The following is a 26,425-nucleotide window of genomic DNA, read 5'->3' as shown; positions in this document are numbered from 1 at the left end:
ATAAAGAAAATGAAGGGGTATACATTGATTTGTTTATCAAGACTCACCTTGCCAAAACATATATAAATGAATAAACTTCCACTTGTCCAACCTTAAAGTGTGTTGTATACTCATGAGCTAGAAATACTATATAGAAAACTTACTTCAATTTTTGTTCAGTTACTTATTTAAATTACATACTGAAGTTCCACAAAGCTCTGACCTTAAAAAAACCCAACACCACAGAATAACAGATGCCAAATAAAAGCAAATACTTTTTTTTGGCACTATCTTGAATTAAGTTCTTCCCAGCTCCCTAGTTAGTGAAGGCTTTACCTAGTAAATCACATCAAAGCCTGGTTTTTACACCACTCCCTTTAACTTATCTATGTTCTTAAAGTGAGGTCCACAAATTGATGCTAGACATCTTTCTCTCACTGGGCTAAAACATAAAACAGTGGTTATTAAGTAAAGCTATCAATCAGCTAATAAAGAATCTCCAGTAACTCCATACCTGTTAACATCCCATATTTTATTGTGTTGTCCATGGAGGCAGAAGCCACGAAATCACCACATGAATGCCACGAGCAGTCCCACACAGCATGGGCATGTCCCTCTAAAGTCAGAATGCATCCATGTTTTGAGAAGTCCCATATCCGCACTGTGGCATCCCCGCTTGAAGTGACCAGCTGGGTGCCACTGTTACGAGGAATAAAAATAAAGAGTAGTTTTTAGCAAGAATATAGGTGAAGATTTTTCAGAGTACGTAGCAAAATAATTTAACTATGTTTAGAAAGGCAGGTTAAGTAGCAATTGTTGATTTTACAATGAAATACTTAGGAACAAAAAATTACATTTGAAAACATCCATATTTTTGCTTTACACAGTTTTCTGACACATCATAGATGAAGCGGTCATGTATTAAATATGCTATCAAAAGAAAAGAATAGGAGGTATGAAGTAGCTATCTTCCATGGGAAAGTAAATATGGGTTCCAAAAATTACATTCTTACTTTTTGTAGTCTATTTATGAGTTTATCTGCAAAATAACTTAAGCCCAGAGAACTGCTTTCAAAATAGAATAAAATAGCTTCAGGGAATAATATTTTCTTACTTCCCAGATCTATACCATTTTCTACACATAAATTATTATTTAAGCATCACAATTTTGTCTCTTCTGACTCAGTATAAACACTTTAACACATTCACTATCTCTTGGGGTCATTGATATGTTAAATAAATGAAAAATACAGAGTTCAACTCAGATTTTTTGGCCAAGTCTCCCGACATAAACTAGTATAGTTCTATTTCATTTAAGCACGGACATATGGCTTCAGACTAAAAGTCCATCTGGTTCGGTAACATGTTATACAACAACTAGTAGGGGATTCTTAATAAAAAGAAAATAATAAGAAAAGTATGTAGAGTGATTCTCCTGTTAAGCTCTCCCAGACCTTGCCTGTGGCTCAGGATTTCTTTGAGAGAGAAGCTTTGTCCTTAACAAGCATCCAGGGAGGATTTTTTCCATGACTAATTAATTTCTGAACATACGCAAACCTTTGGCACCCACAATCTCTTGTGTCAATGAATTCCAAAATACAATTATGCGTTGTGTGAAAAATGATTTTGGGGTCTTAAACACCTTACTTCATTTCATTTGATGCTTCTAATTCTAATACTGTGATTAAAAGCAAACACTGACTACACATTTACCATCTCTAAACCAATTGTGTTATTATAGGTCCCCTATCATATTTTACCCGCAAAGCTCCTACTCTATCGACTCATTCCTCATACAGACTTCATTCCATCTCTTTGATCACATTCACCAACTTTCTCAGCACCTTTTGAGCTGAAACTGAAGAAAGAGATACCCAAGGAAGGTATACAATGGCACAGTAGTATTTTCTAGTTTATTCTGTATTCTTTTAATTTGATTAGCATTTTTGGCACTACTAGGCAGAATTTTTCAGAAAACTGACCACAGTGGCTCCAAGATTTCTCTCCTGAGTACTAATAATTAGTTTAGACCCATTCTTATCTATGTACAATTCGGACCATTTTTTTAATGTGCATTACTTTGCATTCATCCGCATTGACTTTCATCTGCCACTTCGCTGTCAAGCCAACTGTTGCAACTGGAATTCTTTTCCTGTAATTCTTCACATGCAACCTTCATTTTTACTGCCCTGACTGATTAGCAAACTCCTCCATCTCATTCTCTTCCCCAGTTTCCAAGATCATTTTAATAACTCAGGCCCCAGTCCAGATCTCTGTGGGATTCAAATAATAATTTCTCCATTCTGAAAGTGACATTTTATTCCTATCCTTTCACCAGTTTTTAAACTCATAAGATAAATTTCCTTTTTATTCAGGACAGTTTTGCTTCGTTGAGAGTTTTTGGCCAAATGACCTTAAGAAGAATTTACTGAAAATCCAAGTGTACCGAATTTATGTATCTCCCTTGATCAAATGCTCAGCAAGCCCTTCAGAGAACTCTTAACAAATTTCTGAGACTTAATTTCCAAAGCCATGCTGACACCTCCAGTGCTTCACTATAACAAATGTATCCATGTATCCTGTAATTTTGCATCTTCATACAGTTTCGACCAGCCTTCTACTTGCCTATAAAAGTTAGATGAACTGATCTACAGCCCCTTCATCCCAAACTCTTTAAAAATACCGAAAAAAGTTAATGCAGCCTTCCCAAATTATACCAAGAATAATGGAGGTTTTCTACTGTGTTTACTAAAAAAAAAACCAGGAATAATATTTGGGGGATAATACACAAAAATACAGGCCAAAAATATTTTAACCTTGGGTTTTCAGACCGATTTCTGCTGTTGTCTCAGCAACACCAATAAGAAGACCTTGCCTTTAGGATCCAATAAACTCTGCTTTTATTTGAATAATGGAAAATGCGCTATCACAGGCGGTAGAAATCCTTCTTCCAAATCTCTGGATATAAAACAGTGGGAACTGAAAACAGCTCAAGGGTTGATCCTAAGCACTACTGTAAAACTTCATCCTAAGAATATACTCAGAGGTATTTAGTTCACTGTTGCAGTGTAAAAAAAAAAGGAAAAAAGGAGGAAAAAAAAAAGGTCTGGGAGGGGTGGTGTCAAACTTTTATTTTATATTCTTCCTTTCCTCCTTTTCCAATAGATGTCCACCAGATTGTTCTGTAAAAGTACCTGCTAAGACAGCTTGAAATATGTGCATCATTTACCTGATAGATCTTAAGGGGGAACTTGCCATTATGAAATATCACCTACCTAAACTTTTGACTATTTTTAACACTTACGGTTTAGATTGCTATTTTTTGTGAAAATATCATTATAATCGTCATTAAGGCAGTTACACCCCCATGCCTAAGACAAAGCTTTGAGAGATTAATCTCTCAAAAATTTTAACATTGCACAGGACTAGTTCTGAAGCTTTTTTCACATATACCAAAGCATAAAGGCTTGAAGCCTGAGTAAGGGTTTGGAGGAGACCCTAATTTTGTCAAGCTGCTAGGAATAAATGTGCTTTTATTAATGAAACACTTGTACTTCTAATAACTCAAGCTAGATCTCACTTCTGGAGACAGATAAAATTAGCGAAATGACAAATTATCATACCCCTCATACATTTATGAAATAAGAGCTATTTTAAAACAAATTCAGAAGCAGGTATAAAGTGGGACTGATGAAATCTCTAATTGATTCAGAGGGTAGTATGCACTGCCACTGTTGTGAATCACAAAAAAGAGATGTATTGCTTATGCATTTTTAAACATATAATCCCCAAAATACTACATGAAGAAACGGTTCCTTGGGCTGAATTTTAAGAATACACCATCCAGGCAGTGATGAAAATCTTTCAGAAAACAGATATGAGCAGGAAGGTAGTTCAAATGGATTCAATTTGGCAATCTGTGGCAGGGGAAAGAGTTACAAATGAGCTTTAGCACTCCTTACAGATCAAAGGAGAAAAAAAATGGAAATTGAAAACAAAAGCGCAGCTTCTGCAGGAAAAAGTTTTGAGGCACAGACTGACAGTAGAAGTAAGGGCAAAAATACTCAGGAACAGAGGGACCCGATGCCCTAGTCCCCTGCAACACAAGCTCCCTAATATTCCCTGGGCATAAAAAAAGCAGCACTTCATTAAAGAAAAGGGAGTTGCATCAGTTGAGGATCTGCAATTATGCATGTATGAATTTCACGTCAGCATTTCTGGGAAGCACAAACTGCTGCTTATAAGAATGATGGCTGTCAGGGCTGTTTTTAGCACTGGGCCTGCACTTTGTGGTCATGAAATCTTCACCGCACACTAGTATTCAAACCAGATGCACACATAATGAAAAAAAGTGCTGTGTCAAGCCAAGTCAGGCATCTAAATCAAAATGCTGCTCTTAGAAAAAAATCCTATCTACTTAATAGCTGATCAATAATGACATACTTTTCCTGATTTGCAGCATTTTTTGGTCCTGGGAGATAAAAGAAACACTTCAAATTCTGAGGTTAATGTTTTGTTACCCACAGCTGCGACATTTTTTTTACTGCACTATTGCTCTATACATATGATATAAGATTATCTGGGGAAAAAAAGCTATCAGGAAAAGTAGATGGTTTTAACTATTTGGGCTGTCAGTTTAACAGTCTATGATACCCACACAGTCCTCTACCATATGACTGATTTTCAGACAAAATGCATACTGATTTTTATATTAAAAACATATGGAAATATGACATTAGATGCTCAGCCTTAATTATCAGCAGCTATATACATAATCTCCATTTGAATTTAAGATTGATCACTAACAGAGAAAGCTCTAAGTAATCCTGCGCAGTGTGTATATCTTTATTTCAGAGGATAATAAACCACTTTCATTCTTTTTTATCAAACAAATCAAAGAACCAGACAACATAATGGGAGACAAGAACAACGTAAATCCTATCTTTTTCTGTCCCTTGAAATACATTCACATATATGCAAATAACTTTGCCAACTTTTAGAAATTTGGTGCTAGTAGTTTCTTTGAAAGAAAGTAGCAGTACATTTGTGTACGGTGCTCTATGGACCCGATCAGTTGGGTTTGTATGGTCTTGCTTGGTCTGTTTTGGGGGGTTTCTGTTTAGACTTTCTAGCAGACCAAAGCACTACAAAGGGATAAACTACGCCTGTATAGTTTAGAACAAAGTATTTGCATAGAAAAAACTTTCAAAAGTTCTAAGCGATGGAGAGTCTATGACACCTGTAACCCCTGCACTGTCTCTAGGTATAGATATTTTTTCTTAATACTAAATAGGCATACAGTTCTACCTTTTAACTGATTTCAGGTATTCCTAATTGATGCAATAAACCTGCCCTTCCAGAAACAATTAGAGTGGAAAAAAAACTTTGGAAATGTTAATTCCGTGTTCCACAAAAGCAGATGGAGCATTAACTTCTCAAGCCTTAACAAGTCTTTCCTCCCTCATATTCTAAACACACGCACATTTCCTTTCATTATACATTCCTTCTCCTTCCAGTGTCACTGTTCTCACTACAAGATGCCTTTCCATTAATACTTACTGAGTTGTAGACATATCAATAATTAAGGGTCATATTCAGCAACAACATGAGCCTTTGGCACAGGATTATTCTACAACATTTCAGGTGACTGATTGCCTTTCTGGAATACCAGTCAAATGAATGCAATAGCTACGCTGGTAGGGATTATCATTTTGCATCAGCCAAAAAAACCAATAAAGCCATTTGTACCATTAGATGTAGCTGCCTAGGACATCCTCCTTTCAACCTCTAATATCATTGACTGGAGCTATACATCTTCATAACCACCGAACATTCTTGGTCAGCTTTATTCTGAGTACTGGTGGAGAGAGAGAACATCTTGCTCCACAGTTTATTTGGTAAATAACAGTAAGGTAGACTTCTCTGTCCAACGTATCTTGTCTTAAGAGTCAGTCACAGGAATATTATTTTTAGTGATTGCCAGGGACAGTACTGTGAATAAGACAACAATTTTTTACTGTATTCTACATGGCATTAAGTGAATGTAGCAACATCAGCGCTACTAGCATTTATATGTATTATTTATGTAGTGCTGTGGACATACCCAGTGTTCTGCAGACAAACTAAGATACGGCTCCTTTCCTGCGACAATTACAGTCTAAATCAAAAGGCAGTGAGCAAAGCCTTACACACAGTGCTGTCAAATAATGGTTCTCAAAGCAAGACACTAAAACAAACACAACTTGTGTTAAAGTTTTGTGTCCTAAAAGAGCTGCAGCAACAGGTAGCATCTGACTAGAACTTAACTATACAACATAAGCATCAGCAGCTCACCAACAAATTTTAAACATACAGTCTAAAACATTACAGGATTAACAGCCTTTTACCATGGCAATTGAAAAACCCTTTAAAATCAATATTCCAATTGCTTAATTGGAAAAATGATGTCTCTTATTTACCTCTATTCATGCAATTACTCTAAAGCAAAATTTTAAAAGCTACTCTACTATTTGCAATATCAGTGCAGGTAGACCCGAAGCACAGCAAAGCCCAAGGGAAGAACTGCAAACACTGTTAAAGATTACTTTAATTTTGCTGACATTTTGTGCTAGGCCGAAAAAGAAAGATAAAGAAAGGCAATGTCTAGAAAAACTGAGTTGTTCCATGAAAAACAGAACTACTGAAGCCTGAATACCTATGGAGGTATCTTTTGCCTCCTCGTCCCATCATCTTAGCTGTTGATTAAATAAATATATCAGGAATTGATGGATCCTTTAGACTTCTGTCTTCCAAGTTTTGTCAGAATTAGCCTGCAGGTTAAAAGTTACTAGAGAGCATGGGAGAGGGTGTAAGGAACATGTGCAGAGGCAGTGGTGGGCGGGGGGGGGGGGGCGGAAATACATCCTTGTCAGCTTCATTTTCCTTGGAAACAAGGTTAAAAACAGTGATCCAGACAGTTACACATAGGAAAGTATATATCTACCAATGGGTCCCACCTTTGGTTATGAGCGCTGTATTTAAACACTCTCTTTTCCATTTGATACTAAAAACAACGTAAGGGATAGAAATACCATATCAACATATTATTTAAAAAGTTCCCATAAAACATGTTGAAAAGACAAGAGGTGATTTTTTCCACACCAGGCAGGAGACTTGCGCAGTTCCTTGAGAAAGGATGATGTGGATCCAACTCTTTGTGGGTACAAAGGAATATGAGACAAAGTTCTGTAAGAGAAATACATCAAGGACTACATGGAAACTGCACCTGTCTCAAGAACCGTTGAAATGAGAAGTAGAGTCCAGGAGAGTACTAAGACAAAGCCTCACAAATGCCTTTCCTATTCTTATCTATTCCCAGGTATTCCCTGGTAGTCACTGCTGGGGCCAGGATGATGGTCCAGAAGAATTTGGCATGTGCAGCCATCCTTATGTTCTTAGTCTGTATTTGAACAAAACACTCAGTAGCAAAAATTTTGTTTTTAATAGATTTTGTAACCTTGAAACAGACTTAAGATACAGTTCACTTTTTTTTTACTGGAACTCTGAGTCACATTAATTATTTACAGTGACATTTCTTATTAAAACCCCTTGTTTTTTTGATATCTATGGTTCGTTTTAGGTGTTGCTTTCATTATCCTCATGGACTATGTGTCTAAGACACATCTTACGTAGTAATTGTAATACATGTCATCCTTCAGAATAATCTTAAGCCCAATTTTACTCCTGGTTTATTAACAGACATAAAATGTCATTTATACAGAAGGTGAATGCCAGAATACTCAGCAGTAGAAATATGAAAATACCTTTTCTTTGCCTCATTTATCATCAAAACTGAGAAAAAAAAAAATAATTTCAAAAATGCTGAATCAATCATAAACTGACATTCTATAAACCAGTGAAGAAGTTTCAAAGCCAGGAAGCATGGCAGTAGCCAGCAGATGGTGGATGGTATGTAGATACATGGCATTTTGTCTGAAAAGAAAAACGCAACCATCCTGCAAAAACCCATGACACAAGGCTGGGAATCTTCAGAAAACTGTCAATGCACAGTATGCCAAGTACAAAACTCAAGGTAATTTTTCATTCTACGTTACCTAATTGCTAGATCTTTTTATCATATTTCATGCTTATATATTGACCCAAGACAGGATAACTGTTTCCCCTGCCATTCTACCTGGCTGACAGCTGCGTGTGACACCAAGGGAAAAAAAATAAAGCTATCTTTTGGCATAGCACCACTTATCACTGCTTCTAGATAAGACAGACCCTGGGACTAGGCATCATAAAAGTAGTAATCTTCTGTTTTAATGAAGTTCACCTTCTTTATTAAAACTTCCTTGAGGCTACATTACACTTCAGAAGTGACAGTTTCACATCTGTGGTAATTTAAATATAACATGCTCCTACTACCAAAAAGAGTCCCAGTATGGTATATATGACTTTTCAGACAATGAATTCAAGGCATTTATAAACAAGCTTCAACCTATCAAGTCCTCCGTATTTTAAAGCATTTTCTCTTTCTGAACTGAGTACTGATGACAGAAGCTGGTATATCTAACCATGCACACACAGAGAAAACCCTGTTTCACCTGGCACCTTTCCCACTGCTCTTACCAGCTTGTCTCTGTCCCAGTGCACAATTATTCCTCTATTTCAAGGTTTTGGCCCGCTCTAAGCACAGCCTATAGTTCTGCATTCAGGACCATTATGATGATTTTTTTTTTTTTTTTTAAAATAATGTCAACAAGGTAGCAGATTGCTTCAGTTCAGGTTACAATCTATACAGACCACAGCCAGGCCTGCTATAATCAAAACCTAGCTTCCTAAGATTAGCTTGGTACCCCCCAAAAAAATATTGAATGTGTTACCACTCACTGCAGGCTAGTCTTTTTAATGTATAAAAAATGAGTTAGCTGCCTTTCAATGTCATGTAATTAAAAGTGGTTAAATGAGATTTTAAAATAATTTAGGCACCTGGCAGAAGGCAGTTTTTAGTACATGTAAAATTGCCTTTTAGGAGGCTTTGGAAGCACACCAGGTAAGGAATAAAAATGAAAAGATAAAATATAAACTAGTTACAACACTTGGAGATTAGATGTAACAAAATGCCTGTCAGCAGGCACTAGACAATGCAGGGCTCTATGCAAGATTTAAAGACCAATGAATAATCACCTTTTTAACAAAAAAATAATTTTTTTTTTAATAAAAAAATGATGTCTCTTCTAAAAGCTTTCTGCCAGTGCATGTCCAGCACCCCACACCAAAATTCCACACCTAGTCACCAAGGGGTAGGAGCATTTGGGCACCCTATTTGAAGCAGGGAGCTTGTAGGAGCCTAGCCAGTGGTATCTCCAACAATTATGAAGGCTGCTTACACAGAAGGCAAACAGTGTTTCTAGGTCCAGTTGTGCCATGTTGCTTTAGGATATTGCCAAGTAAATTTTCCTCCATTAACTTAATGAGAAATAATTATTTTACCTGAAATTAAATATAATGACTAAACATCACAAACCTACCATATTTTGCAGAAATGGTATCTATTCTGTACCATTCCAATATTTTCCCTCAAACAATACCAACGTAAGTTAAAGTCTTCCTATACACTATTACATTTTAAAAATAAATTACTGTATTTAGCCCACATAAAATCATGCATAGTACCAATCAATACCCATAACATACATTAAACAGCGTGCTATTACTATGTGATACTTAATCTCAACACCCATCCCATCCAGCGTGGGTCGTTTTTCCTCTATTGGAATGACTCCAAACCCTCAAGTTTTAATGAAGGGCTATTGAAGTAGGGAAAAATGTAGTTTGGAAGGAGCTGAGATACATGAATTCCATGTACAGAACAGATTTATGACCTATATTAACAATGATAATCCTGTGTCACAGTGCCTCTGAAACGCAAAGTTGTGGATCAGTCAATTTCAAATCCATTATCATCCCCAAATGGTTGTCCAGTTATGTCTAATCTCAATCAATAGCCAGTAACGAACCACAGCCATTAATCCCATTTGCATGTTTGTAGAAAGCATCATTTTTAAGCTGCATATTCATATGCATAGAGAGTTCAGTGAGTGCACAGAGATTACACAGCCTGGGGAAAGTTCTGCACTGGGATTTGAACATTTCCCAGGCACCTGGAAGAATATTTAACTCATACCGTGTAATGATCTCGACAGTGAAGCTCAAATCACACGGGACAGTGCACTAGCCAAGTGTTTGTATTTCCACAGCAGCTAGCCATCGCACTGGCATGGGCATTGAAAAAGCCTACAGCATCAGGCAACGCAGGAATTTGAACCTCTGCCTAAATACTTCAAGACAGGAATGTAACCAAGTCAGTCAGTCATACTGATTAAAAAGGCCCCCTCACCTTCTAAAATCTTTTTTAAAAATATCAAAGTGGTATTTATATAAAACCTAAGCCTCCTACCTTGAAAATAGACATTTCTGTGCAATTCAGTTTTTGTAAACACTCTAAATATTTGGGGTTTATTTCCAATTCAAATATCTCAGACATTGCCTCAATTGAATTGCCATTCTCTAGTCACCTCTAACACTGATGTTTGTTATTTTAACAGCTACACTTTAGGAAACGCACATTTTAACAATATAACAAACATAGATATCTCCTTAGCTACTCCACTAGAACCCTTGCAGCAGACTTTAGGGAAAAAACAATTGCTTTTATTGCACAGAAGAAAACAATAATGAACCAAGAATGTTAAAGGCATCAAGATTCTAATTGCACAAAGAAACATAACACAAGAGATTCTATTAAGAAAGATGTTTTGACGTGTATAACAACTCTAAATAGAATGAGAGTAACACATTCAGCAGAAACACCAGATCAGACCAGCAAAACTGAGACCAACGCAAGCGAGGAGGCAGCTAGCTCTCTGTAATTCCAACTCCCCAACCTCAAATAGGGATGCTGATGAAGCTCGAAGAAAACCTAAGCTACTCCAGATCTGAAGCCACCACACTGAACAACATTTTTTTCTCACAACCTAAAGAAATGAATTGAAGATCCGCAAAACTGAATTGCTTCTGGTGACTCCCAGGCAGCAGCTGTACTAGGACCAGCAGAAACTGGAAATCAGGGTGACGTGTAAGAAAAGAAACCCAAGAACTCCTTGAAGAGCAGGCAAATTTCTGCAAAACTTTCACGGAACATATTCATGGCTTCACTGAAGCTGAACTAATAGCTTTAGAAATATACCATTTTATTGGTACTCTATAAAGAGATTTCAACTGCATAATCCTCCTCTCTTTCTCTGTCAAAGTGGTTATCATATAGAAATTATTTTCTTTCTTTCAAGTAAACACCAGATCTAATTACCCACACAGCTGATCAGAAAGTTTCCTCTTAATTTCTAAGAGTCAAAACAATCACATCAAAATATTACTGAATTTGAATAAGTGAATAAACTTCTGTCATAAAGAGAAAGATTAAATTTGACACCTGTTTTTGAAACCGATAATCACAATGCCTTTTCAACCAATATGATTAGATAGGTTTAATGCTCCCAATATTAAATATGGCTGTTTTCAGGTCTAAAATTCAGATAATGAGAGAATGTAGCACACAAGGCAATCATTTAAGAATAATGAGATCATTTCTATGTAAGCAAAGCATTCAGTACATTGGAAAACTATTTACCTTATAGACAAGCATAAAATTTAAATGACAAATTATGAAGATAAGGTAGCTAAATAATGATTTAAATAATACTACACAAAGACTAGCTATCTTTTTATTCCCAATAGGAGTTCAAATGTATCCAAGGTCACACACTGTGAGTATGAAAATTGAGGTCTTTTTGAAAGAGGCTTTAAAGAGACATTTCATATCTGTGATAGAGGGGCAACAAATTAATCAGTAAAAATGGCATTAGTTCATCTGAAAAAAAAACCCAGAAAAAAGATAGCAAACGAACAAGGTAAAGATTAGACAAAAGAAACCATAGAAGCCCTGTAACTCCCCTAAGAAATTGTGAAGGAAATTGTTTTATTTGACCAAAATGGAATCTGCTATTATCACATTATAACTGTTTCAAAAACAAAACTAGAGTGTTGACATACCAATCCTTTGGCATCCCTTCTCACTTTCTCAGGGAAGATTCTTTGAAGAATTGTGGCCAAGGATTCAATTTCATTTGAGAGAATATGTGTCTGCGTGTGTGTAAGACTGACCAGACTCTTAAAATCTAAGAAGACAAAAAACCCTTGGTAATTATATATGTGCTAAATAGAAAGTATAGAAATACCACCTAATGTAATATATTACATAACTAAAAATAATGAGTAAAATCAAAGGGTATTGCTTTGTGAGGGAAATGCAATCCTTCCTCAAACATACAGCTTCAGGAATTAACAACTTGTTTCAGTAGAAAGTTACAGAAATGAGTGTTTTGTGTTATCACAGTTTCCGTTTTTCAAGCTGCTGACATTTCTGGCCAGTGACTTGTGGGCTGAGTCCTCCCCTCTGGCCCCTGGTCTCCTCCTTAGGAGTAAACCAGCTGTGGGGCCTCACTCGGCACCAGCAGCTGAGCTACTGCCGGAGCAGCAAGTGCTCCGAGCGGAGCGAGATGGAGGGATGTGCTGCTTCTGGTGTTACATCTGGCTAAGGGGGTAGTGGGGACTGAGTGTCCTCCGGCAAGCGCAGAGAGCTGGTCAGTGGTTGACATCACTGATGTTTCTCTGAGTATTTCTCTAGGCATTTCATAAGTCTGAGTAAGGTCCCTTTGAAGCAGATTGCCTCCAACTCTTTTCTTTGCTGTCTTACATACACTGTAACTGTCTTTCCTAGCACAGGCTTTGCTTTCGCTGAAAGCAAGCTGCCATTCAGATAGCCTTAACTCCGAGGAAACTCAGGAAAAATATGCAATTTGGTACCTTGCTTGGAATCAGACGTATGCTCATAAAAATGCCCTGTGAAACAGGATTTACATTTCAGAAGCCGTATTCCTTCCTTCCTCACTCCACCAAGACAGAGAAATGAAGTTTCTCACTATATATCCACACAAAAGAAAACTAACATACAGGAGACAGAAAACATACAAACAAATGAAGAAATCAACTGCACTTTTCTCAATGTTTACAACTGTAACTCCTTAGCAATACAGAAGAAACAAAAAAGAGAAAAAAAAGTTGGTGTAAGCATCCTATCATAAATTTCTAAAATGCAGGAGACCTTACTTCGTTTCAGTTAAAATGATGCCTTAAAGGCTACAGCAAAACACTTAAAACACCACAACCAGACACCTTTTAAACAGCTCCCACTGTACAAGAGCTTTTTAAAAATCTGAGCCATGTATGTTAACCAGCAGAAAATACCTGACATGACAATCAACAAAATGGCTGTGATATAAAATCTTTGGTCTTCAAAATAATATATCATTGCTTATCTTAAATATTGGAAAAGTTTCCTACTATTTATTAGTTTTACACAAAAACTTCAATAGGTTTTCAATCACTGGTTGTGAAATTCAATAAGTATGTAAAGCCACCTGTGAAACTAACTACAGAGCAGTTTCATCAAAGAGCAGCATTTTATTACAATATATTTTCTTCCTGTAGTTATTTCAAATATACATTTCAATTGCTCAATAGGAGGACTGCTTCTTCTGTCAGCCAGTTTCCTCCCTTTCCTCTCTTCAACTGTCATCAGCATTTCTCCCTCCTGCTGTTTGCTGAATTATTGTAATGGAGATATTATTAGCGAATCACTCTAACTTTGAGTGGTCAATATTTCCTCCAACCAAGAAATAGAAGCCAAAGGTAGTTTTTCATTAAAGCATGGTCATTCTGGCTGAAAAGCGAATCCTATTCAGTAACCACACTATGGAACTGCAGACTGTTTGCTTTTTTAAATCAATATAATGATAGACTCTTAAGGTGCCTGATATCAAAGAAAGAAGTTGCATTTTGTCCTGCAAAGTATTTCTCGTTTAGAATAGCTTTCAAGGACAGTTCTGGTAACTGAAGGATATATTTAAAAATAGAAAAAGTGATGCAAAGTCCAAACAAGTTTCTACAATTAAAGCAGCTGTGACTCAGCTTCAAAATGCATGCAATAGTAACTTTTTTTTGTCTTGCTATTGATGTGGAAAACTACTTCTTTAAAGCAGAGGTAACATCCTTGCAGAACACTAACGGTCTAATTATTAATGTTTCTAAAGTCAAACATTCCAGATGGCCCATGGTCTGCCAATACAACCACCTCAAAGACAGAAGATCAGAAGGACTGGGGTAAAGGAGACACCTGATGATCTGGCAACAAAGAAAATCTCCAGAAATTTGGACTTCTGCTGGGTACCTTGGCCTGCGTAAGAAAATGCTCCTCAGCATGGCAGCAGTAGCAGAAAAAAGGCAACTTCTGCACAACAAAACAGGATCTAAACATGTAGCAACGTTACAATTACTATCATCCTGTATTTTCCAAAAGCACATTGCAGAATTGATCTCTCTAAAGAAAAATGAGATACAAACATTGCTTTTTCTTAAAATAGATACTCACCAATAGTTAACGCAGCCCTCTGAAATTATATAAAACATGTTATATATATACATTCCAAAACCCCACAAAGAATAACCAACAGTTACACGTGCCAGAAGAGATTAGTATGGGTAGAAACATTTGGCTTGTGGGAGAGGGTGGAAGGGGAAAAATTTTAATCAAATCCATTACCTGGTTATTGATTTCTCTTTGCCAGACCGATCCTGTAGAATACTTATAAAGCCTTTGACATTGAGACGTTTGGCCAAAGATATTGGATTAGACTAAGCAAAAGCTGAGCTTCTCATGTAATCGCTCATATTTCATTTATATGTGATTTATTCCTTTGTCCAGCAGAGGCCTTTTTTATTGATAAAAATAATGAGATTGAGAATCCCAAAGGAAATCTAATGCCCACCCACTCAAACATGTTTGTGAAGTAAAAATAGTAGGCTTTGTAGGCCTGAGAGAGAATGATGTTACGTGAAGACTGTTTCCTTGTACAAAAAGTATGATGCTTGGCAAAGATTTTGAAATAAACAAAGCTACTTTTGAAATCAAAATTTTGCTATGCTTGAAAACACCAAGTATGCGGTTAATACTGTACGCTGGGGAACTGACTGAAAGACTTCTGAAACAGGTTTTTCTTTGCAGAATAAATGCACGCAACTTTTTTTTCTTTTAACTTTCTGTATTAACTCAGTTTGATAAAGCATTTTAACAAATGTCTAGTCTGCTAAATATGATATCTTATATAAAGCCAGTTAGATGACTGAAAATTAATCGTGCCACTCAAAAGAAGTTTCTAACCATTGTCAAATTTAACATGTATTCTGGTAACTAAAGGCTTTGTTGAACTATACGAGAATCTAAGATTCTCTAAGAAATTAAATCATTATGCCTTTTCAATACAAATGCTGTTCAAAAGTCCTAAGTAAAATGTAGCAGACTGTCTTACATTTCTTTAATAGCTATCCATAGTAATAAAAGGATAAATAAAAACCATCTGTTTCTGCAATGAACCCTGAATTAGGTTTTAAAGTCTCTATTTCAAGGCACAAATCAGAATAATTCTATTCCACTGATAGCCAACAGAGACCTTTGTGATGAACATGAGTCTTACAACGCTTTCTTATGTTAATGCTTAAAGCAGAGTTAGTGACTTTTAACTCAGCCTTGTTTAATGTATAATGTGGAACTCAGCATTCATGACTCAAAAACTAGCAGAAAGAGTCTTCTAAAGATCACTGTTTACGGACAGTGATCTCGGATATTAACAGTAATATCTGAGATCCTTTCATTGAGAGGACCAGAAGTCTGGTTGGCTCAGTGGCCAGACAGAAAGGGTGAACGCTGACATTTTAATTCCTCCTCCTCCCTGGCTCTCTTAGATGTACACAGCAGCTTGCCTGACCAGTCTTATTTGTTGTTTGAACACAGCACTTCTCTTATCAATGAACCCTGTGACACCTCCTGGGGCAGTAAGGGCCCTTCCTCCCCCATGCGTATCTACAGGGCACAGGCCACGAGTATTGTTACCTACAAAGGCTAGTTTTGCATTATTTCAGCTCAGGACTGAAGATGCAATTAATGGTACTCCATAATTTAAAGTGTGATTGATCATGAAACCATCTCGTTTTTTTCCCCAAGACTTCTGTATACAGAAACCTCTGTTGTCCCTAATGAATCCAGCAGTTCCCTGAACAGGCAGAACACATCTCTGGGATGTGTTGCACTTGCTGCACATCTTCAGGCCACCTGGGCAGCATGTGCCCACTACTGCTGACTCGTCTGGAAGCAGCTGACAAACTGGAAGCGTATTGCAGAGCAATACAGTGCCTACAGAGTGAATTATCTGGGAGGCCCAGTGCCTGTGTAGACAAGTTTGGGATTGGGCCGTAATCCCATGAAAACACAAAAAACTCTAACACCACCAGAAAAACAATCTGGAGCGTAACAAAGCAGAGGGCACCTGAGCACATCACAGCTGAAACTTCTCTATAATGGCATTTGAAAGGGTCCCTGATGGAGCCGAATTCTCAGCCTATTCCTTTCTTGACATCTCAAAGGACTTCCTTTGGTCCTGAGTGGGTTAACATGTATGGTGTTACCTCAGCATGACTGTTGACCCAGCCTGAGCAGTAGCTCTAAGGGATGGGTGGTAACAAAAACCAACTTTTCAAAATCACTGACTCCAAAACTTCCTTTCTGTTGGCAGATTTTTTGAAGAGCCCCAAAAGTGTACATGAAGGTCTCTAATTAGTAAGAGCCTCCAGTAGCATAGTCAAATCACACAACTTAAAGTTAAATTACAGCTTATATACAGACAAATGCTGCTGCATTTAACTAAAACTAACAAACATTAGCTTGTAGCAAGTTTTGTAGATCCTGGAATCATAACTTAAGCAGTAACTGTTTGATCTGGAAGTCTCCCTAGCTTCACCAAATAACTATAGCATCAATACTTGAAAGTCAGTACATTAAACAAAATGGCATAACAGATAATTCCTGTTTCTTCTCATAGAAATAAAAATAAATTTAATACTGGCATTAGGAATTATTAAACTATGAATAGGAATGTATTTGACGTCAGTAGAATTTTTTAAATTATCCTGTTATTGTGACTGAAGAACCTACTCACTCAACATCATCAAATGTTTTTCATTTGCTGAAGCTTCATGGGCCATGCACAGTTTTAGTTATTTAAAAAATATTATTTACAATATGTAGCCAAACAGCAAGCAGCCATTTATTTTTAGTGTCAGATTGTCTGTTTGACTCTATTCATACCCTGTAGATGTTTTTCACCACACATTGATACATGAGATTATAATAATTGGCAAGAAGATTGGTGTGGATCGATGCATCAGCATCTGCCAGTAATGGGACCCTCCTCACCAGTTCAGCCCGTAGGGGGACAAGAGCTGTAGAGGTGGGGGATGAAAACGGAAGCATGCTCCCTGCTTGTAGTTCACCTTGATAATCAAAGCACTACAGGCTCTCAAACTACAAAAGCATGTCCACTGTGAAATTCTGAAATTGCACATGTACCTGCCAAGCTGTCAAGTCTGATTTTTTGCTCCTCAGCATTTCCTTCCTTCTCCAAGCACAAGTCCTCTGAGACGCAGCAGGCAATGAGCAGTGTCAGATTCTGCCTGATATCTCTGAACAGCTGATCATGGCTAGCTTGAAATCCAGCCTGCCTCTCCTTTCTGTGAATGTCTTCCCTCCTGAATTTTGCCCTTCTCTCCCATCACTCTTTCAGAGGTTTCTCCACTCCCTCCATTCCTGGATTACTGTTCTGCTGGGCTTTATGGTCAAGCCGTTTCTTTTTTCACATTGAAATTCATCTCTGGATAGTTTCTTCACCAGCCCAAATGATGAAATGATAAAAAAAAAAAATTAAATCACATTCAAAATAAAATCAGGGGCTTACCTGAGCAAGAATTCATTTCAGTTTCTCGATTTATTCTGACTTCTATTCTTCTCAGGAATTTATTTTTTTAAACCTTAGAAGTTTTTGTACAATGAGGAAATCACTTCCACCCTTCCACAATTTCATATTTATCAATCACTGCTCTTTAAAACTTTGAGAAAATACCATTAACTTGGCCCCTTTCATTCAGGATTGTCAGCAACATTTTGGACTTAGACTCAAGAGGCCACCATGGTGCTCAGTCACCCACCACACCACAGACTTTAAGCCTGGAAGAGGTTCTGAGCATCCAACTGGATTTTCCAAATTGTAACCTGTGTTCCCCACCTCGAGCCTTAAATTTCCACCAGGGACAGGGCACAGCTACAGTCAAGAGCAGACTTCACAGCTTTTGGCTGCTTATGTGTTGGCCAATGTAAGTTCAGCAGCGATTTTGTGCTGCTTAGCTTTATGCAGCTGGAAGAGACCTTGGCTTTAGAGACAGGTGCTTAGAGCTTTCTGCAGACCAAGCGTTCATCAGCGTTTCATTGCTGACTAGCCATAACGCCCCAGTCACTCAGGGAGCATCAAAATCACTGCCCTTCCATAGCCTGCTCTGATGTGCTACAGAATTCCCCTAAAAGCTTCTCGTGTGAATTCCAGCCCACTTGGAGTTGCTATTCCCTCCCCAACCCATTCAACCACTCTCTGAGTCCTCACATCCGTCGTCAATGTATTTTGCTAATTCCTTCTGCAGCCTCTCTCTACAAGGTTGTGTTTCTCATCTATCCATGCATAGATTTTCATCAGGGTAACATCACCTCCTTCAGCTTCGAGAGATTCAATCTAGAGCTGCTTCTGTTCTTTCAGAGCATGGATTGTTCTTTTAGCCCAACACCTCATCTTTCTCTTACATCCCCTCACTGGCACCTTTTTCTAGGATATCAAATATTAACTACCTTTTTTTTCAAGATGCTTGATGCATGAATGTACTTATCCTATCTTTTTTTTTTTTCCTCCCTAATTACTGAGGAGACAATACCCACCTCCAGTTTTCCAATAGCAACAGAACTTAAAGAAAATCCACACAGTTCAAGATAACTGCTGTGGTATTTTTTGGTATCATAAACAAATTGATAACAGTTTTGATTTCTTTCCTCAGTAACTGCGAGAGTTGAAATAGCAACAGAAAGAATACGAGTAATTCCACTTCTGTCTCAGGTGAACAGGACATTACAAAGGAGTTGACAACTAGACAATTTTCAGTGCAAGTTTTAAATAGCTTTAAGAACCTACAGCTCGTACTTCTTTTCAATTCAGAAATTCATTGTATTCCACAGACTCAAACAATGTTTGCATGACAAGGGCTACAAACATTTTAGAAGAGTTAACTTGATTAATGTTTATGAATATATTAAGGACATTACGTATTATACCAGCACACATGTGGAGCAAGAATACAATATTTTACTGTTCACCGGGATGTTATCGGACATTAACAAACACCTCTGCCATGCTGCAGAGCTTGATTCTTTAGCCACCCAGGAAGGTTAGTAATAAAGGTAAATAAATCTAGTACATGCCGTGAAATATCTTAGTGTTATTAGAGTATGGTTCTTAAAGGTGCAGCATTAACACCCTCAGCTTATTCTGGAAACTGGCAGAAGATGCAGATTTTTGTCTGCTATTCCAAACATTCGGGCCACCTGGTATCCACAGGCACACTACTCAGCTCTTCTCCAGCTATCCAGATTTTTAACATGAAGCACAGGTGGATGACTGTGGCAGGAGTCATTCTGACTCCCTCACTCCTTCACACATAGAAAAGATAAATTGGAAAATATTCCTAAATTTTTCAACAGTGACAGGAACTTGCAACAGCTAATTCATCTGGAAAGTACTATTCAGCCAGACCAGAGTAAAAATAGTCTTTGTTTTTGAAGTTTGACCAGTTGTCACCTGAGCTTCAAAAAGGAAGCACTGTTCTCCTCCCTCCTTCCAGCTGCTGCAGTCTGTAGATGACAGGACTTGTTTGAAGCTTTATTTTTATTTAAAAAGCTTAAGGCAAAATTCTACTCTCAGATCCGCAGAGAGCATCACAACAGAGATGTTCTGCTCTCCTCACAGGCACAGAGCTAGTCTGCTCCCCTTCAATCTATTGCCCTGGGAGCCAGTGTCATGCACAGGGAACACGAGGGGGGCTAAGACCCTTTGTACAGACCGAAGACCACTGGGAGCAATGCAAAAAATGATATAGCACCAGACTCCGGAGCTTCAGCAAACTGCACACTCTCACCTCACTCTACTTTGCCCAGATGTGAAGGAGAAGTGTTTTTAAACAAAAATAATCATGGAACGAAGCACATTGTCACTGCGGGGGAAAATGAGACTCCTCCATCCCCTCCACCCAACAACTCTTCAGAAACTCAGTGGCCTTTAACCCTAAGACTCAATGGCATTATGATACCTAAGGATACTGTTGTACATCAGTACTGGGAAAGATTCAAATGGCAATCCTCATCACTATTCTGTATTAATCAGCGGGCAAGGTCCAGAGCCTAAAACAAACCTTTACCCTTTTATTGTATAGAGGTAAGTTCCTACTACTAATCCACATTCTCTCGTTGCTCTTGGAGAAGTTGAGGATATATAAGCCCAACAGCACCTTAAAGATTATAGATCTTCACAGCTACCAATGAGACTTGCAACTTTACCCCTATTTACACAGTGGTGGCACAAAGACAACCATGAGAAATACCCTTGTTCAAGTAATAGTACACTGTGAACATGTAACAATGGATTTCCGGGATTTTAAGTCATTTGTATGTGCAGAAGCAGCATTTAAATTCACATCATAGCTCTAGATTTGTTTCTCCTCAAATTATTAGTACACTCAATGTCAGTGTGTGCATTATTCGGATGCTGTCCAAAGATGATTCGAAAGTGGACTTGTGTGCATGACTGTGCCTGCATACGCATCCTGTGGCTACACATAGGATATTTCTCAGACCAAAGGTGGAGATTGTTCTAAACCTGATTTTACAGATGGAGAGACGAAACAGAGGAGAAATGATCTAACAGAGGACCAGAAAGGAAAGAATGTGGAAGTGTGGGAGTTCTACCCAGATTTCTGGATCACAACTGAATAGCCCAGTGCCACAAAAATATTTTTCTTTTCAACTTTTGGATGAACATCATTTTAAACCTTTAAAACAGGAACAAAATGAGAGGCTATCTACATTTGATTCCAGAAAAATTCTACAAGAACTTTCCATTTTTATTTAATTGTTTTTACTTCCGGAACACCTGACATATAGAAGTCCCCTACTTAAAAAAAAAAAAAAAAGTATGATTAAATGTATTCTGTCACATTACATATATTTTATCCAGTAACGGAAGACAATATTTTAACAGCACTGCTTTTGAATCACTCCAGAGCATTCAGCAGGAGTCAATTTATACTGCAAGAGAATAATGATGTACCTCAACTCATTTTAATTTCAATAATTGAATGAGAAATAGGAAAGCCTATTGAAAGGACTGTATTCTGGTCAAAGACTAATGAGAAAATAGTTTTGAGTCTCTGAGTCAGTGGGTGTCATGGTAACAATGCATTATCGAAATCTGATTAGCATGCCCAGCAGCTTTATAAATGTATTTCCTTTTCTTTCCCAGTGATGAATTTTATATTCATAACAGGTAAGACGTAAGGCAGCATTCTGTTTATCTGCAAGCTGGACTTCGGATGGCCAGCATGCTCACAAACTCTGTGCAACCTGTCATTCAGTAATAGAAAATTTTTTCTACCATCTTAAAATAAGAAGCTGAGCCCTCCATTTCTTTCCTCCTGTATTATATGTAATTATTTAAGTTAAATATTAGTCTCTTCTTTTAAATATATAAAATTGTTTCTGAGGATATACACATGAAAAAGCAAACACTGTGAAACACAAGCATCTTAAGAAAAAGCCTATGTTTCATAGGAGAAAGAGATGCAAGAAAAGAGTAAGTACATCTTTAATTCACCCCAGAAAGCATGACTCCATGTTCTTGAGGTTTTGAAAACAGGGAGGGGATTTTCTTGTGTTTAGAGGATTGTGTGTGTGTTTGCTAATTCATTACAATATCAGAAATCAGGAGAAACCATGAAATTAAATAGGATACTTCTCCTTCTCATGAAGGAAAGAGCTAACATTGCTTCATAAAATAAATACAATGAAAAATCAAGGTTGGAGGTTTAATAATGCTCTCTTTATAAGTGAACATCAGGTAAGTAGCCTGGCAGACCTTTATTATATTAACTGTAAAGAACTCTATTATAACTGCAGCCTCACAAACCTGATGCAGAATCATTTTAACATACAGAGGCTCAGTTTTAACAAATGGAATTTTTTTTTTTTTTGAGAGTAAAATGGCCTTCTATTTTTCAACAGAACGACCAAGACATCTACTTCATGTTTGGCCTATTTCCATGACCCTTGTAACGTAGATATTTATTTCTTATTTTCAATGTTCACTTTCATTTATTAATTCAGCTTCAAATCTGTATAAAGAGAAAGGAGGAAAGCTCATATTCTTATTCTCTAGGTAAACTCTAATACTCTTAGTCATATGACAAATAATGCCTAATACAAGAAATCAACTTTCCTGTATTATTAATAACGGAACCGTGTTTGTTATAGTGCATGAACACAGAGAAAATGAATACAGCGAGACCTAAAAAGCTTATTATTCCTTGTTACGTGCACTGGCACGTGGACAAAGTTTAAGATGTACAAAATACTAAAAGCAATCAATCTTAAGTCAACACACCGAAAGCCAGAGGAACATTTATCTACATGTTTGGAAATTCAGCAGAGAGCGCAGGGTTACACTGAGAATAGAAAGTCATCAAAGCAGGCCAGTGAACAAAGAAAAAGCAAACAAGTACTCCCCAGAAGGGATTAGTGCTCATTCAGGGGACTGTTTGCACTAACCTTGGATGGAAGCAGCAGCCCGAAAGCCAATCAGTGTGACCTTCACCTGTCATGAGGACGTTTCCATCAGGTAAAGCCCACATTTTCCAGAGGTGGTCATCACTGCCAGTGACTACAATGTCTTTTCGGGGATGTAAAGTCAAGCTGCAACAGAAAAGAAAGGCAGGTTATATTCTTTATCAATTCCACTTTATGTGAAATACACAGCAGTGAGATTCATTTAACTCAGGGCAACAGCTAGAGAGGTCTCCGATTCTGGCAGGACTGAACAAGCAGTGATGCTTTCTATGCTTATAAGAATTTAAAATACATGCTATGTAGATAAGTTTCTGCTGCTACCAAAGAAAGCAACAAAACATGACCGACTTCTGTGAAACCAGAATTGTTTTCACACTCTCTTGAACTTCCGGTTGATTAAACCACTCAAATATGGTTTAAAATACTTTGTTAGATTATGTTCTTACAAACACGCAACAGGATAACATATGAACAAGCAGAACCAATGTGAATCACTTTTTCCCACAGCCAAAATAACTTCAAAGCATTGGCTTGTCAGCCCGCTGCTGATGGCCAAAGGGAAAAAGGACAAAAGGAGTCTCTGCTTTTTTTTTCCTTTTTCATTGTGCCCACAGGTCTAAAGTCTCCTACCACTAAGAAATAACTCAAATGATAATTACAGTCCAGGAGCTACAGTCTTTGCCATCACTTTAGCACCTATTCACTGGGACTAGGTCAGAAAATCCATTTCAATTCTATACTCAAAATGCGTTACATGTCTTCATTTTTTATTATGTAGCACACTGGGACGTAATGGAAATCATACACTTATCACACCCCTATACTGAAAACTCAAGTTTATTTTTGATTTGGCAACTGCAGTGCAGCTTAAAATGGATCCAGGGAAGAAAACAAATCTATTGGAAAGATAACAAGTAGTGTATTTCATATGGATTTGGTTATTTGATTTAAATTATTGTAATGCTTTACTATTTGTTGAACATCAAAAGTATCTAGGAGTTGACTTAAGTCCCAGGAGTAGATTATTTAAATAGATTAAATCTGGAGTTCAGAATCAAAATGCAACGATGGGGAGAGGAATCACAACCTATTTCAGTTGTGCATCAGAGCCGACAGTTTGCAGAGAAAAAACGCTTATTAAAACAGAATCAGAGAAGAGGGAGACGATGCTAAGCAGCCAAATGGGAAGAAAAAAGAGGTCTTAGAAGGCAAACTATTATAGAAATCTCTTTTTTAATAGTACCTTTTTCCTGCACTCAAATTATATCATAAAATACCTAAACCAGAACCACAGCTTCTACTACATTGGGAAAAATAATTCCCTCTATCAGATCCATGCTAAAACCGTATTTTTGTCAACTAGATTTTCATCAGAAAACACATCTATTCTTGCAGTTTAAGGCACAGTCTCAGAATATTCCTACATATTCATCAGCTGAACTCATCTGCTCCACCAAGGAGCCTGAGTTTTACTCATTCTCTAGTTTCTCAGAGAGAAAAAAAAAGTTTTCTATCTTTGCCTAAAGAAGAGAAACTTCCTTTGCATTTATAGGGAGAAAAGAGAAGGAGGGAATGATGCTATTTAAATTCTCCAGAGATGCACAGAGAGCAATCGTATCACTTAGATTGGCCACAACAGATATCTAGAAGAGCAAGGAGGGAATAGAGGTAAAAGGAGAGAATTAAAGGCTGAAAGAAGGCACACCAGCGGCCTGCAAATTACAGGATGAGAACAAGTCTTCCAGAACCCCTCTACTATCGGAGACCTCTGACACATCAACAACCCCAACATAACTTCGCTGTTTTCTGCAGCACGCAGAGACACATAGCTTTGTTATTTTAGGGACCGCTAAAAAGACCAGCTTCACAGAAAGGTAAGTGGGCTAATAACTATAAAGCCGAATCCATCAGGGCTGCTATGCATGCTCTGCTCTCAGTCTCTAAAACACAGAGGACCTTCCTCACCGGCATGCACCTGGCCACGCACCACAGAGAAGCAAGATCAGCACAGGAGCATCTTTTACTTGCTAGCAACAAGGTCCTGAGCGCCTCTGGATGTAGGAAGGGAACGGCAAGAGAAGAAGAAACGGAAGTGGATTCAGGAAGACTAGAGAGGGAGGAGAGGATGCCCGCTGCAAAACACTGGCAGCACACGCTACTGCAGGAAGCTTAATCACCAATTCAGACCGATCTATGATGCAGTTAAAAGACTGGATGTTTCTGTTTTGGGAACAACTTTATCTCTGTGTTATTTGGAGAAAACAAAACAAGCAGTGTCATACAAATACAGCTTAGGTTTTCTCTTAATCTATTTCAGATACCCTCCAGTTATTTCTGCTGTTAGTTGAGTGCATGCCTGTTTGTTGTGAAGACTTTCCATCAGTTGTCCCTCTCACATTCTTCCCAAACACCTGCCTTCTCAGTTCCCAAGACGTGTTACACAGTCTTACTTAAATCGCCTTCAGTCCTCCTTTCACTCAAAGAAAAGTTAATCTACTGGCTTCCTCCAGATCCTGACTCACTTTCTGAACAGTCCTTACCCAGTTGCCTATGGATGCGAGCTGTGCTGTTGTTCAGCAGCTCCTAAGCCTCAGTTCCTAATAATGTTTTCCCTGTCCTTAACCCTCCCAATACACTTCCAGTCCAACTTTTGAAATGTCCAAACTTCCTCAGTGACTAGAGGTTCCTAAAGAGCTTTGAGACAATCCATAAAGTCAATTTCCTATGGAAGAAAATATCTTGCCATCAGTAGGAAGCCCACAAGTTTATTTTTCACAGGCTTTTCTTTTAGTTGCAGAGACCTTGTAAAATGCTGCTGCTGTCCAATGTTTTCTTTTCCTCCATGCCATTTTCACAGGCACACAGTGAACACTATTTAATTAACAGCGAATTTGTGACATAACCACTGTTGAGCTGCTTCTGTGAAAGGGAAGCCCATTCATCCAAAAGGCGTTCTATATGCAACATTAATTAGGCACCCTTGTCTTCATTTCTGGCAATCCAGCTTTGTATAGATTTTTGCTTCATCTCTGTTCACAGGGTCTAATTATTTCCAGCACAGAAGACTTTGGGTAGATTGGAATGAAAATCAATAATGGAACATGTGTGATAGGAACATCAGTTTTCTCCTCCTCCTCCTCCTCCTCTGGGATAGAAGTAGGATCAGAGGAGACTTGGCCAAGAAAAAAAGCCAAAAAAACTCTCAGAGATTTGCTGCTGTTGAGTATATAAATACCCATGTTTACACAACTCATTCTGGCATTATAAGGCATTCTCATTTCTTCAGCACTTGCCATAGTAGATATATAGCGCTCCCAGTAATTTGCTTTCAAAACAATCATCGATTATTTTAATTTATTTTGACTGAATCATAAATAAAAATATGATATCTTCAGATGCAAAATACTTTCAGTCTCGGCATGTACTACATTTGATCATTTCACACATACAAAATCAACCTTCAGGTTAAAAAGTGTTAAATCCAAAGCTGTCTGCATAACCTTAACTGTGTGTTTGTTTTGATAC

General features: G+C 37.7%; 1 protein-coding gene across 1 annotated transcript in view; it reads right to left on the bottom strand.

The window, feature by feature from the left end:
- SPAG16 (sperm associated antigen 16) overlaps nt 1–26,425 on the bottom strand; it is a 415,031-nt gene that overhangs the window by 184,389 nt on the left and 204,217 nt on the right. The window contains 3 exon segments of the mRNA XM_059820586.1: nt 494–515; nt 518–678; nt 22,883–23,026. Of these exon segments, the coding sequence (XP_059676569.1) occupies nt 494–515; nt 518–678; nt 22,883–23,026 (327 nt within the window).

The sequence above is a fragment of the Gavia stellata genome, chromosome 8 (assembly GCF_030936135.1).
Source record: "Gavia stellata isolate bGavSte3 chromosome 8, bGavSte3.hap2, whole genome shotgun sequence".
NCBI classification, from domain to species: Eukaryota; Metazoa; Chordata; class Aves; order Gaviiformes; family Gaviidae; genus Gavia; species Gavia stellata.
This window is presented reverse-complemented; position numbering and strand designations above follow the sequence as displayed.